The sequence below is a fragment of the Cyprinodon tularosa genome, unplaced genomic scaffold, assembly GCF_016077235.1.
Source record: "Cyprinodon tularosa strain WSP-4 unplaced genomic scaffold, ASM1607723v1 ctg249, whole genome shotgun sequence".
NCBI classification, from domain to species: Eukaryota; Metazoa; Chordata; class Actinopteri; order Cyprinodontiformes; family Cyprinodontidae; genus Cyprinodon; species Cyprinodon tularosa.
Window position 1 is genome coordinate 48,489 of NW_024038924.1, and position 15,244 is coordinate 63,732.

General features: G+C 38.2%; 1 protein-coding gene across 2 annotated transcripts in view; it reads left to right on the forward strand.

Moving 5' to 3' along the window:
- Positions 1 to 187: 187 nt before the first annotated feature.
- Positions 188 to 15,244, forward strand: part of bmp2k (BMP2 inducible kinase) — a 76,605-nt gene continuing 61,548 nt past the window's right edge. For both annotated transcript variants that reach the window (XM_038288129.1, XM_038288130.1), the window contains exon 1: positions 188 to 955. In XM_038288129.1, the coding sequence (XP_038144057.1) occupies positions 805 to 955 (151 nt within the window). In that variant the 5' untranslated portion in view covers positions 188 to 804. The remainder of the gene's footprint in view (positions 956 to 15,244) is intronic.

Here is a 15,244-nt window from a genome sequence, read left to right on the forward strand (position 1 = left end):
TATATATATATATATATATATATATATATATATACATATATACTGTATATATTCCGCCTCATTCATTCATTCATTCATTAAAGCCCCTTTCTAAATGCATCAACGGGCCTCCATACTATCTCCATTTACACCAATCATAACAATACAAGTGGGCGGGGCCACGTTAGGTTTGGTTGTCACACTCATTGGGTAAATAACAAACCACCCACTTATTTTGAAGCCTGCCATTGGGGCAAATCACGGGAAGTTTAATGTCGGCGAAACTAAAAGAAACGAGCAGAAAACAAGAATAGGTGGGAAGAGGGGATTTTATCTAATGAAACGGACATTTCCCGATAACTACTATCTCTGACTCCTCCAGTTTTTTTTTGTTTTTTTTCTCGGGGTGGCTCATCTTTTGCAGCGCTTCGGCTAACCAGCTAACTGTCTCGGCTGAACGTGTGGAGCAAAATACGCCGCGGTCGGATTGTATAGGACTGGGTAAATTTCCTGGAGGAGGTGTTCTCCACCCACAGACAGCTGCTTTGTTCTTCGTGTCTTCCTTTTTTTCTCTATGTGCTGGCGGAACGTCCCCACTGCCTGTATGCTAGCCAGCTAACGAACCCAGGTTTGCTGTCAGGAGTCGTTGGACGCCCCCCCTCCACCGCCATCATGATATGACGGCTTTATATTAACTGCGGGGTCCCGCACGCGGAGCATGCAGGAGAACAGAGTCCAGATAAAGAGATAGGGGACGTCAGTTGAACGAGGACTGTGTGGTTTAGTCACAGATTAGAGGTCGTGGCCCGAGAGGAAAAGTGAAGGATGAAGAAGTTTTCCAGAATGCCAAAGTCCGAGAGCGGAGGACTCGGAGGGCCGTCCGGTACCAGCTCCAGCTCGGGGGTCAGCAGCTACTTCGGGAAAGTGTTCGCAGTGGGCCGGTATCAGGTCACCGTGGAGGAGCTCGTCGCTGAAGGTATGTGCTCCATTTCTGGGTCACACCCGCCTTCTTTCTGTGGTCCTCAGCATAGAGATGGAGCCGCAGTGTCTCTAAAGCGCCCCCTCCTCTAACCGCCTGCCTGTGTCCCAGTAACATGGAAAAGTGTTCAATTAAAGAGGTCATTCCACTTCCGGGCTATTGAACTTAAACACCAGGGGTTTGGTTCATAGCTGGAATTAAGAATCGCCCCCCCCCACCCCCCACACACACATATACAGCTGTGGTGAACATCCTGGTGAGGCTGCTGCACTATGAGGATCTACCCCCCAGGGTAACTACAGTCTTGCTGCTGTGTCAACATACAGGGCTGGAAAGCTGCAGTCATGAAGCCCCAATGTTCTGTTTTTATCTGAACTGAGCTTTCCATAACAGTTCATAGGATTGCTATTAAATATCAGTGTTGCACCGATGCCATACCGATACCGATATGGCTGTGCAGTATTGGCCGATAGATATTTACAAATTATTAAATGCAGTTATTATGAGATGTTTGGTGATATAAATTATACTTATTATGTAACTGATTTCCTGAAGAAACCAAATTTAAAAGTTGATTCTTTTTGTTAAGAGTATTATTTGCTATTTTGGGAGTATGATTGATACTGTAAGCAGTCACTGCCATACAGTTACCCTTACCAGGAGTTTTTTTGAAATCTTTTTTTATTATCACAATAATATTTTTTTAGCAATATTTTCATAGTTGATTTGGTTCATTTGATTTGGTCATGAATTGAGTCTGGTACCCTTTTGTAATGTTTCTGGTTTAGATTGCCCTTTTTCACTTTATTAGTTAAATCTTCTTTTAACCTGGGTTATATTATTTAGTTTAGTTTAGTTTTTTGTATTTGTTTTTTGAATGTTTGAGCAATAATCTTAAAAATGTCTTAATGTTGGGTTACAAATTGTTTCCAGACTGAATGCAGGATTTAACCAGGATCTTTCCTTAGCGATGCGCTGATAGGTTGTGTTTTTAGTTCCACATCGGGGCGGACAGTATGGCCAAAACTGAAAGTACGGTATTGTGATGAATGTTGCACTGATACCATTTTTTGGCCCCAATACCGATACCTGGCTGTGTAGTCTCGGCCGATACCATACCAATACCTTCTGTTTGAAATTGATGTATGTGTGTATAAATGAAGAACTGCATACTACTTGGATGTAAAATAATTGCCATCATGGCTTTGTCTGCTGCCTAACTTTGTGAAGAAGGATAAAGACTAATACAGAGTGAATCCAGAAGAACTTTTTTTTTGCTTACCCTGAATGGATGACAATAGTTGAATAAACTTTTGGCTCTCAAAATGGTTTCGATCCCTATTTGTTGGTACTCGCCAATACCGATACCATCATTTTAGTGCTGGATAGGGGCACCGCCCGATACTGGTATCGGTGCAACACTAGTAAATAGATGTAATGCATCTAATCAATCTGCCACATCCTGGATTTATTATCTCTAACTGGTCGAAATTTGAAGAACAACGGAAAAAAAAAACCTCCCAAAAACACTTCTACTTCAGCTCATAAAATCTAAAATGTCCCCCACTTTATTCAATTTATTAATGTCATTAAACAGCAGTTCTTTGAAACACTTAGATTAGATGTAGTAATCCGTTCTACATCTAATTTAAAACATAAAGTAACTGTTAGATGTTAGAAATTAAAAACTACTGTTACAAATGCCATAATTTTATGTTTTTTTTTTTTTTTTTTTTTTTCTGTGTCTTATGGTTCTTAAAAAGTTCCAGGTCATACATTTAGATAGAACCTAGGAAATCATAATAAGCCAGCTTAGTGCATCTTTAAAGGGAATCACTGCATTGTTTAAAGCTGCTAAATGTGTTCCCCCCCCCCCTCCACCTCTGCAGGATTTAAAAGTCTGACCTCTTCTTTTTTTTTTTTTTTTTTTTTTATGCACACTTCTCTTGCTAGAAGGGATGTCACAGTATTATTTCCAATTGATAACATATTTTTGGTCCTTTTTCTTCAGGTAGACTTGAAAATACATTGTTTTTTTTTTTTACTTTTCATTAATGTTGAGTTTTCTGGGCAGTGCTGCAGATGGAGTCATTGGGGAGAAACTAGTTTTTCCAGACCTGCTTTAAGTCTGGCTGTCTGGTAATCATTCTTGGAAGACGTGACAGATGATGAAACACCCCTACAGCTCTCTACAAAACATTATGTTTTTTTGGGCTAATTATTCATAAAAGTAGCTGTTTTTTCACATCTGATTTTTAGGTTTTGTCTTAGTCTTACAGACTACAAGTAAATAAGAACTTCAAAAACTTTGACTTTAAGACAAAATGCACAAATAGCAGATGATAGCAATATGAGAGCCATGGGTAGTTGTTGTTGGCATAAAAAATATTTCAAAGAGCATTGAAACAACATTAAAAAGCATTAAATTGGAGTTACTGATTCCTGTATAAACCCTGATTATAGAAGATGGTTTTGTTTTAAAGCTATGTTTTATTCTAAGCTCGTTAAAAAACAAAAAAACTAAACAATTTTTTATTGGTTTGTAAAGAGCCAGTATGAGGATGATTAATCTATAATGTAAAACTTGTGAAACATTTTTGGTTCTTTTATGCAAAACATGATGAAGGCATACAAATTTTAATAGTCAGTATGACCGTTAAAGCCTGTAGTTTCAAGTTTTTCCTCCTGGCAAATAAGTGGTGCTTCTGTCCTGCACTGTCATGTCTGTTAATGCTTACCTTTGGTTATAATTTTTTAGGTTTTACCATCACCTCTAAAAAATAAAGTCCTACAAAGTTGTGTATCATAGAGAGTCTTTTTGGTACCGAGAACACATACAGGTGTACACCGGCAATTAAAAAGTAATATTTAATTAATAAAAAAGCCACGTTATGGGAAGTTTGTGTTTTCTTATAGTGTTTCAAATAAAATGGAGTCAGACAAACCTGGATAGAATGAGATACAGGGAAGCAAGTCTGGAAAAGAAATGAGTTCTGACATGAGAAACGTTTTCATCAAAGCTCCTGATCAGTTTGTTAATGTCTCAGAAAGTGAAAAGGATGAAAGGAAACTAACCATGTTTTTTGAGTAGTTGACGTGTGCAAACTTAATTGGGTTGCAACGGTAAGACAAGTAACTGCAGAGGCGTCACAGATGAAAAGATGAATGTTTACAATGAGCTGTGTTTGTAGACGGCTCTTCAGGATGTGGGACAGACTCCTCGTGAAGTTTCAAACTCTGCTTTTTGTGACTCAGCGAAACACCTTTTGTTCAAGGAAAATACTAAATCTTTTTCAGCCTCAGTCAGACTGACTTACAACGAGGAAGTTTTTTTTTTTGTATAACAGCTGTTATTTCTGAAACGCTTTAACAATTATGGCGTTGTGGGTTTCAAGAGACTTTGAGTTAGAACTGCCTCGTCTCACCCTGATGAAAGCAGAACAAGTTGTGCCATGTGATTATTTTTATGTTGAGGCAAGAACTTTTGTTTTGTTGCTAGACAAAATCTAAACAGGGAGATTAAATACTCTAAACAAAACTTATTGATAAGATTTATCCTCTTTGTCGACCTGGATTGGATGTTCAGCTAATCCTTAAGATTGGGTAAACAAATTAAAGCTTGAATATCTAAATTTTAAGATAAATGAGGGCTAGATTATATTATAAATCATAGCACCTAAAATGACAAAATCAAACACCTCTTGAAATCATCTCTCAACCTTAAAGAAGAGGTATGCCGAGTCAGCAGATCAGATGCGACAAACATGTCTCCTCATGCAACACAACAATGTCAACAAGCTGTGATCTCAGGCCTCAGGCCTGATCTGACTCCTCCACACTAAAATCAGAAATAAAAACCACGTTTCCTCCTGCGAGCAGTCATATTATCTGTGTGTGATCATTGAACCACGTGAAGTGGTGACTGCCGCTTTTAGTTTTAGCTGACTTCCAGCAACTCAAGGTTACACCATGACCTTTACTCATCACTCTTTCTCAAGGTAACTGCTTAGCTGTCGGGGCGTCACACTTAGTCATATATTACTACACTGTGTTTCACTTAGCTCCTGTACTGAAGTAGGACAGTTGTTTGTTTTATAAATGTTTTTAAGTGAAAACCCTAATGAACATTTTGAAGATAAATGTAAAGAAAATATGTTAAGCTGTACCTCCTTGAGCAAACATTTAAAGAGTCATTCACAAAAATATTTCTAAGGAGTGTAAGGTGGTCTTTGCATTGTGAGAGAAAGTGGTGAGGCAATAACTGTTAGTGCATACCTCCTTGCATTGTCGTTTCTTATAGGTTTCCTGCATGACACGGTAGGCCAGAGGTCACGGATTGGCGGACCGCGCTCCGGACCCGGACCCAACCGGATTTAAAACATTTATAAATCACTGCATGTTGTCTAACGACAGTGTCTAACTTCACTTGCGGCGCTTCTCCGGTTAATATGGTAATGCTGTTGCAACGCCGGGACCAGGCTACACGTGATACACATTAGCCAATGAGCTGTGTCAATTTGGGTCACTGCTGCTAGCTACTCTTCGACAAAACAGGCAAACCTGTGGCAAGCCGGGCGATGGGAAAGAAGGAGAAGAAGATGAGAAAAAGAGAGCAGAGAAAGTGTGGACTGCTGGAAGTACTGTGATGAACTTGTGAAAGAAAAGTGAAATGGCGTGCTCAAAGATGACCCTGCACATTTAGAGTATGTTTGGTTCAACCTACTGCTGTGAAGCAGGATTCTCCACCAAGAACTTAATCAGAAATAAATATGGATCCAGCCTCATAATGAGCACCTTGATATGTGCTTGAGAATGGCTTTGTCTTCATTCAAACCCAGGTTTAAAGTCTTGCAGGGCAGTGTAAAGCCCTCTGCTCTCGTTTAGCCATAAAAAGGAAAAAAAAAAAAAACAAAAACAACAAAGAGTCAGTTCAGGTGTTTTATAAAATATGTGATTCAGGAAATTGTCTATATACAGAACTGACAATTGTTGTTCGCTACTTAAAAAAACACATGCATAAAAACCTGCTTTTATTTCAGTGTTAAATTCTGTTTAAAGTAACAGTTTATAATTAAAAATGTCGCCGGATCTTTACTTTATTCGGACCCCGCTGATTTTCAATTGGTTACCCCTGCAGTAGACGCATGAATGAATTACCTTCTGTAGGTCAAGTTCGGCAATGGGCATGTTAATAGCCTATCGATTAAAAAAAAAAAATAAATTTAAACATTGTGCCTAAGTGGACAAATATCTAAAACATGTGGTGCTGGACTCGAGGATTTTATGTTTAAAAGCTGATAAAGAAGTATGTTCCACATGATCCCAGATGTATATTTGTTCTCTAATAGATGCAATGAGGAAGTCTGAATTGTATACTTTAGAAACATTAAAAATCAGAAAATTTGTTTTCTTCGTGGCACATCAGGAGTTTCCACCCTTCCATTAGCCGTCTCCTGTCTTTTGCCATCAGTAAACGGTCATTACTGACCTACACGTAACACATGACTGCTAAACGCTACAGATTGATGTGGAACAACCAAAGCATCAAATCAGGACTTTTGTCTACAGGATTGATCTTTAAATGCGACCACGGTGAATTAGACTGATGTTTCCGCTTTTTGGTTATAGTGGAGCTGGATGAAATCACTGTCTAAAGATCTTTTTAGACCGCTTTCTGTTAACAGTGGAAGATTAGTTAAGAATCAGCAGTTTCCCGACTGGCCCGTCCAAGCTCTTCCTGAGCTGGCAGCGGTAAGCTGCCACCTCTAATGCTGTGGTCCCATAGCTCCAGAGGGGTTATAACTCGCCGGCTCTTCCCCTGTTAGGGTGCTACAGCAGGGAATCTATTGAGAGCTCCATGAGTTCAGGACCCCGTCTCCCATTAATCTCTGTTGTCCAGACGATTCGTCCCCCTGTTTTTTACTCCCTGACCAAAACAGACATGGACTGAGTGCAGGAGAGAGATGTGAGTCTGCTCAGGAAAAAAAAAACCCCAAAGAAAAACAGCCTGCGCTTGAAATCAGTCATCTTCATAATAACGAGGCGGTTGCCGGTCGTGGCTGGTGGAAGTCTGGTTTCCAAACCGTTTTAAACAGTTGGGGTGTGTTGGCCTAGTGGGTTAGAGCAGTGCGCTTGTGTTCTGAGAGGGTTGCAAGTATCCGGTTTGATCTCCACAGCCTCCACTGTGGGTTCCTGAGCAAGACCTTTAACCCCACACTGCTCCCCGGGTGCCACACGATGGCAGCCGCTTTTAAACTCTGCGGTTTCGTCATACAGTGTGAGCTGTAGCTGCACGCAACGATTGAAAAAATCGCACAGTTTTTGCAAGGCTCAAGGGTATGGGTTAAATGCAGAGTGAATTTCTGCAATGTTAGATAAAAGTTAAATTATTACATAGATATCAGTATTTTATTAGTCTGTGTTGGATTACATATGGGCCTAACTTGCTGCAGTCCCATGCAAGTGTTTTGGTCATTTCTATAGTCACTGTTTTGTAACACAAAAGATGTCTGCCTCCTCAAATGCAAACCTCTCCTATGGAATTATAAATAAGGCAAGACAAACATAATGACTTTCAGTTCATAGGTGATAATAAATAACATACAGATAGATACTATATGACATTTATGTCAGTAAATAGCTGTAATTATTACACATTGTACCTGAAACATTAACTTGCAGACCAATAGTCATAATGCGGTGGGAAAAGAAACAGTCATTGTTACTCTGTTTTTTCTTCCCTTTTTTAATAAAAAGCTGGGAAAACTAGCTTTCTAAGTGTCTGTTCAGTTTCCCATAAAGCAGCAGTTTTGTCCAGACAGTTTAAACTTATAAAAAATGAAGTCTTAAACTGAATACATGTCAAATTAGGAGCGTTCCGACATGGAAAGCAGATGTGATTTGTGCACATGTGAAACAGTTTTTCTATTTTCTCCTGTTTAATCTTGATTGAAACATCTCTCGATTCTCTGGTCTTCCTAATAAAACTGCCAAATAAATTGCGACAGTATGCTAATCGTCCATTTGAGCAATATTCATATTGTAAAGAACTGCCTAGTGCAATCATTTTTTGCTAATATATGCCAAGGGTCCTGGAAGTCTTTTTGCATGCTAATGTCATATTTAGCCAGTTTTGCCTCTCATTGTGGCAGATGTTCAAATCAGGCAATTACTTTACCCAAAAATGATAAGGGTTTGGGACTGATGGGAGAACAAAGCAGCGAAATATCACATTTGATATTATAATCAAAGGGCTTCGCTTTAATGTCCTTTATATGATTTTCTGATATAGTGCAGCCCTTATTCATAATCCAAGTGAAAATCTGATTCTTTAGTACTGTTTACGTTTAAGCACTGCTGCATTTTAAGAAAAGGAAATGTCATGAAAGCTGTACAAAAAATAAAAGCTAAGTAAGTACAGATCAAGCCTAGAGATATTTACCATAATCATCCCAATGCTTTTTATCAGCATAGCAGAGCTTAAAGCTGCTTAAATGATCTTTAAACATCAACTAATGCTGATGCATTAGTTGATTCTGTTGCATAGAAACTCTTGTGTTGTCAGAAACGTCATGAAGATTTCTTTCTGAAAAAGTAAAACATGAAGTAGTCATCAAACCACAGAGGAAGTGCAGCGTTATCTCTACTCGTCCATAAACCGCCTTTTATGTTGTCACTAACGCTTTACTCCCTGTCTTTAGAGGTTTGATGAACAAACATAGTCCTTTCTGTGGATCGTTGTAGTATCTATACCTACTAGTTAGGGAAAAATGCATTTTAAGTTAATTTAATTGACTTTGCATTTGGTCTTATTATTTATATCGATCAAGGGTCACTACGAACAAGAGAACGTGGGTATATTTTATTGGTGTTTTTCCACCTGCTCTTCCAAACTGAAAAACTCGAGCTCAACCTGTAGTTTACTACGAACTACCCAAAAATTTGAATCACTTTGTCAGATGTTAACGATTCAGGACAACCAAATGTAAATACATTAAACATGTGATGTGTTCCAATCTGCTGGAAAAAGATGAAAATATTATATTTTTCTTAGTATTTCTTTTCATGCTTAATCAGTAAAACTATTTGGGAAGTACAATGAACAAATTATGAGAACTTTGGGCCGTCTTGAAAGTTGCACGGTGCTTTATGTTCTTTATAAACGAAACACTCATTAGTTTGTTTACTTTAGAGAGATTTTGTCATTTTGTTTACACTTGTAAAACAAAAAGAAATTTAGTTTGGAAACAGCTCACTGGACGATTTCATCTTACTCCACCGTATCCCACAATGCAAAGCAAGCCCTGTTATAGAGAGACAGCGATGATCTCATAGCACCATTAATAAACTGACCTGAAGTTGTTTGGGTCAGCACCTTAATGCAGGTCTCTGGTTTGAGTCCTGCAGATGCTGAACTAGACCCAGAGTTTCTACTGATTGCTGGTTGGACACGTTCATGCAACTAGGAGGAGAAACTGGACTTGCTCCTGCCTCTTATTTTGAAATGTCCCTGATCTATTTTGCTCTTCCTGTGTTGGACAACCTGTGCAGCTTTTCTGGCTTTTAGAATTAATGTGTTTTGCTGCCTAATTTGTAAAGACAAGTCCCCATCCCATCTGTAGTGCACCAGGTGAGGGTTCTGTGTCATGTTTCTGTGCCACAGAGCCAGCGGGAATTACAGAATTGATTTGGATGTCTTCTGTTTGCAATGGAGAGCAAACTGCAAGGATAATGGATTATGTATAAACGGAGACTAACGCCCTGGGTGCTGCGCAGAGGCAACCCAATGCGTCTTTAGTCTCAGGTAAAATGCAGAGGAGCAATTTCACTGAAATGTAAAAAAATTATTATTGCGTTGCAAACAAACCACCCCAAGGGTGAAATAAAGCCGTTAGATTAAACCTTTAGCTGATGAACGTCTAACCTACTGTGCCAGCCACTTCTCTTCCCCTTATAGTTTTGCAATTATCTGCTGATCTACTAAAAAGGCTCTTTTTCCCTGTTCCTCACTGATAATGAAACTGATGCTCCTATGTATCTCTGTTTGTCAAAAAACACAGATTGCAGAATTGTATTTCCCTTCTCTAAGCAGAGAACATTTTGAGGATTTCTTCAGAGGAGATGGTTGATTATTCTGGAACTGAAAGATGTTCTGCTCCACCATGTGAGCTGGCAGTTCTCTTTGACCATTGATGTCTCTGTACCGAATTTGTCATGTGATGTTTTGCTCTTTTAACTTTAATCCAGCACTTACATCAGTTTTATGAAAGGCGCGAGATTCCCTTAAGGTGAAACTTTATGGCCAATAAGTTCCTCTGTGGTATATTAGCAGCGCTGCTGGGGTTTTCGCGCCGAGTTGGAACTTTATCTTTGCTCCTCTCTAAGTCTTTGTGGTTTCCCTTCAGCTCCTGCTGTTATCAAGAGGAACCCAGAGGCAACTCGCACTAACAGGATGCGTCTGCTGACGCGTCACTCTAGCTCTTACCACACAGCGATTTCTTCTACAAGAGTTACCAGATCTAATAATTTCTTTTCTTACAGTCTGTGTTTTTAAGAGTTTATAAGATAATTATAGTGCCATAGATAATTCACCTGCTTAAACACTTTTTTTTTTTTTTTTTTACATTTTTATTCTATCCAATAGCATGGTTTTCTAGCCTGAGCCCCCTTTTCAAGGTTACATTATAGTAATTCCTTTCGATTTTGCCCCAAAACCTTAATTCAGTTTTTCGATCTAATCCGGGGTGAACTTGTTGGTGTGCTTTGGATAATTAGCTTGTTGCATAATCCATAGGCTGAAAAGTAATTTCTTGAAATATTTGGTGTAAGGTGAGGTAAGCTTTTCAAAATGTAAATAATTTTCCTAAAAATAAAAAAAAATGTTTATCAGAGTTTGGCTATGTTTGTCCATTTTTAACCAGCAGCACTTTTTTTTTTTACCAGTGTCTTTGAGGTTTTCTTACAGTACAGTATAGTGATACAGGTTTGTCAAGGGACATAATTCTGGTTGATACAATATTATACAATATAAACACAATAAAAGCTGTAGATTGTTTAAAAAAAAAAAAAAAAAAAACATCCTGCCATGTTTAAAAAAATCCTCCAGAATAAGATTTTCAAAATATTTACTGAAAAAAATTAACTACATAAAACACGGAATGTTAGTCAGGGACAGATGCTGTAAATATAGACTGTTATGTCATATAATGATATATCAGAAATGTTACGGCATATTGGTGTTATTGGACTAAATTAAATTGATAAATATTGAATAATTGGCATCCCTAGCCACACATTTACACACACCACTGTGACTGTAACATGGTAGCTGCATATGATAGCTGTTGTTTGTTAACTGCATCGACATCGACCAAATGAGGTTAGAAGTCCCAAAAATGTTTGCATGTGTTGGTTTGCTCTTGATAAAATGTCACAAAATTTACAAGTCACTGGAGACTAAGCCTCTAGGGTTTCACTTCCTACACGAGCACTTTTATAAGCTCATTTACAAAGGTTGGAATTTAAGGGTATCTGATTATGTTGAAGTATTCCACTTGGTCAAATCTGAAGTTTTTACATTGGTCTTATTTTGCACAATTTTCTTCCTACTAATTGCCCTAAAAGATACAACCTATAAACAACAAAAGGAAACAATGCCTGATGAAGATTTTGACCTTGCACGTAGAAGCCATGCATGTTGTCAGCAGGTTAAAACATGCCATCTCTTTCTGATATATGTGCCTTGTTTGTTGTTGCATCCAGAGCTAGGTGCGTTTTCCACTGTTTGAGGTGGCGGCCATGACGGGCCATGGATCATGTAAACAAGACGGATGCAAAAACTCTGTTTCCATGCAAACATTTTCTGTGTTCAACACGTGGCTCTTTGGCTTTCCCCTTTGGCAGCCTGTATCTGGGTAGGCGTTGCTTAAACGGGATTTTATTTGTATGTTTTGTGCATTTTATTTGCTGTTCGTTTTGTAAATTTATATCTTCATTTATTGTAAAGTGCGTTCGATGAGTTAAATTAAATATTTAATAAAAGTAAAATTTAATAAAAATACAAATAATATTTGAAGGTCATTGCCACAGCTTTTTTAAAATCTAAAACATTTTTAAGAAAATTTTGCTGCAGAATAAAAGCATTAATTTTAGTATTTAAGTATGTACTATATAAGGAATTGTTTAGTCAAATCTGACAGGTCAAACATATATAAATATTTACCTCTGGTTACAATGCTGACACTGGCAGTCCCATGGAGGGGGCCTTCTTGCTCCTCCAGCATAGTGCAATAGATCTTCCTGCTTAAAGAAGTCCGTAGTGTAACAATGTAGTTGTCCTCTGTGATTGTTTAAATTTATTGGATATATTCCTAGAAAACAGATTTTAATCTGTAATGGGACTTTCAATTATAATAATAATTCAGATAGACACCTAATAACATCCTTCCAAAACTTCTGGACTTCCTACAAACAATGGAGAATAGTTCCTTTTCATAAACATAAATAAACATTTAGTGCAAGTATCTTGAATATCACTGGACATATGGTGAAGCCTAACTGGTGTTATAAAGGTTCTCATAAGACATTTATATTACAGAAGATTAAATAGTGTGTTAATTGTTTGTTTTTGTGCTTTTAAATATGCCTCATTACAGTCTTCTTTATCTATATCTTCGAATGTATCTCCTCTCGAAGCGTCTAAATTATCTCTTGCTGAATCTTTAGAGGAAAGCTAGAGTTCATCACTTACTGGCCGGTAGGAGTTAAGGGCCCAGTGGACATCACCTTTTAGTCCACTGCAAATGACTCGCTGAAAAAGTGCCATGGTTCTGATGCTGTCTGGAAGGTGGATAATTCAGAATGGTTCTTCCTGAATTTTTTGTTTTGTTTTGTTAATTAAATCCTCATTAAAATGTCCAGCTAAAACCAAAAACATAACACACAGTAACTAACACTGTACCTTATAAAATGTGTCACCTTTTTATGCGTGATTCAAATAAAGCTTTTATAAGATATCAAATATTTATTCCCTTTTTTATGATTTTTTTTTTCCTCTGAGGGGAGTTTGATGAGAATGCTTTCATCTAAGCTATTAGCATACTGTTCTGGTGATGAATGGATACATTGTGCGACTTTGTTGTCTTAATCCAGAGGCCTAGAGAGAATACTGGTACGACGATGCAGCTCCCGGTCCCGTGATGGGCATCGATGCCTTTATGCTTGCTCATTCAGGCTTTCTGTTCCTGCTGCTCTGTTTCGCCGCCTCCTCTCTTCAGGAAACTGCAAATGAATTATTTTGACCTCTGCTGTTCTAACTATTACAAAGAACACAGTGTTGGAGTGAGGTTGGTTGATACAGCGATTTATTTTCTAATTTCTTTAGCTGAGATTCCAAGAATAAAGAAACATAAAAAAAAGGTAAATAATTTAGATCATCTAGCCTTTCCAGAATTGTGTTAACTCATTACATTTCTTTCAGTCTTCTTACAGGAAAGAACTGTTTTAGCAGGTAACCAAAGTTAAAAGTCAAAAACAGGCAGAGAATAGTGATCAGTATACAGAGCAAAACTAACTTTAAAACCACAGTTTGGATCAGTTAATTTTAAAAAACATCATTATTACAGTGGTAGCAAGTAAAAAATTTTAAGTTTTTTTTTAAAAACTCTGATAAAGAGCAGAGGGACACGCCCAATGAGTCATAGCGTCTTTGGTGATTGTGGTGGTGGTCTCAGTAAAGCTGTCAGTCGGCCAGAGGTTTGGTCTACCGATTTTCACCCTTGATAAGGAGGTTAGATTCAGAGAATGTGATAAAACCTATTCTATCAAAACCAGAAATGTTTTGTTCTTGGCCCCTAGATGAATATGATTATTATCAAAGATGTAAACAAATTTTGGAGACATATATTGTAAAGAAAACATGGAGTAATCACACAGATAAGTTGAAATGCTAGTTCTCTTTTGTGCCAAAAAAAAACAAAAAACAATGTGAGTCGTAATTGTAAGTAGCAGCTCCAACTGAAAAATGAGAAAATGCTATTAGAAAAAGCCTGATCGGTGCCTTTCTATGGCCGCCATTACTGTTGTTGGTGCTGCATTTTATTTTACAAATGCAATTAATAGTTATTTTATCCAAGGGACAAAGAGGAGCACAGAAAGGTGGTGGTGCAGGTATTTCCTGCAGGTTGTCTGGAAGCAGTCTCAAAGGTTTGCATCTTCTCATCCATTCTCCTTGCCCTTCTGAAGAGCAGTATCTCCACAGAATGATGCTGCCACCCCTATGTTTTACTGGGGATGATTATTATTATTATTATTTTCCTTCTCTCAAGTTAGATAAAGAGAAATGGCAAACTTTCTGAAACAATAAAAATATAACACTAATGTGTGCAGCTAATGGTATCACACAGACAGCTAGTTTATCTGTAATGAGAAGACCTCTAAAAACAAAAAGTGATAAACTGATGTCACTTTAAGCTATGGGAGCACAATGAGTGGATTGATGTAAAAAAACAAAAAAACTTTTTTCTCCAAAAAGTAAATCTCGTAAACATAAAACTTTAATTTAGCGATAAATGTTGTTAATTGCAGAGGACTTTTTCCCCGCTGTGTCTTTCAAGTTTTTACATGTAGTATCACTTATTGGGTTTTATCTGAGCAAAACCCTGTGCGATATTTTTCAATCGTTACACGCAGCTACAGCTCACACTGTGACGAAACGGCAGAGTTTTGTCGTACAGTGTGAGTTCACAGCTCATGATGCATGTTCAGCCCGACACTCTGATGCAATCTACGTGTTCACACTGTACGTCTAAAAAAAACAGACTCAACTCCACAGTGAGATGGCGCTACTGAGCCTCATCTATCCGGAAGCCAAAGACTAGAAGAGTAGCAAGAAGCCCTTTAGAGTGAAACGTGTTGCCTTGGCAATGTGTGCAATTTTGTGTTGAAAGCCATAAAATGAAAAGGCGATGATGTATTTGGACAAACACATGGCCGAGCAAACGTGGCTACTACAGTCTGTCTATTTTACAAAAAGAATTCCTTTTCATCAGCACCCCCGCAATGCTTCTGTGTTTTCATCTGAGAGGAGGAAGAAAAAGAATCCTTGTTTGTGCATGCCCACTGAGTGATTTGCCCATGACCTCACAATTACTGATCGGGAGGTGGTCGTGAGAGGCTGCTCGCCCCTCTTTACCCTCTGTATACTACATGACGTATGACACACGATCAGGCTTAAAGTCAGCCCGATCAGAAAATTCTCGCACGACTGGAAAATCGCCCCGAAAAGGG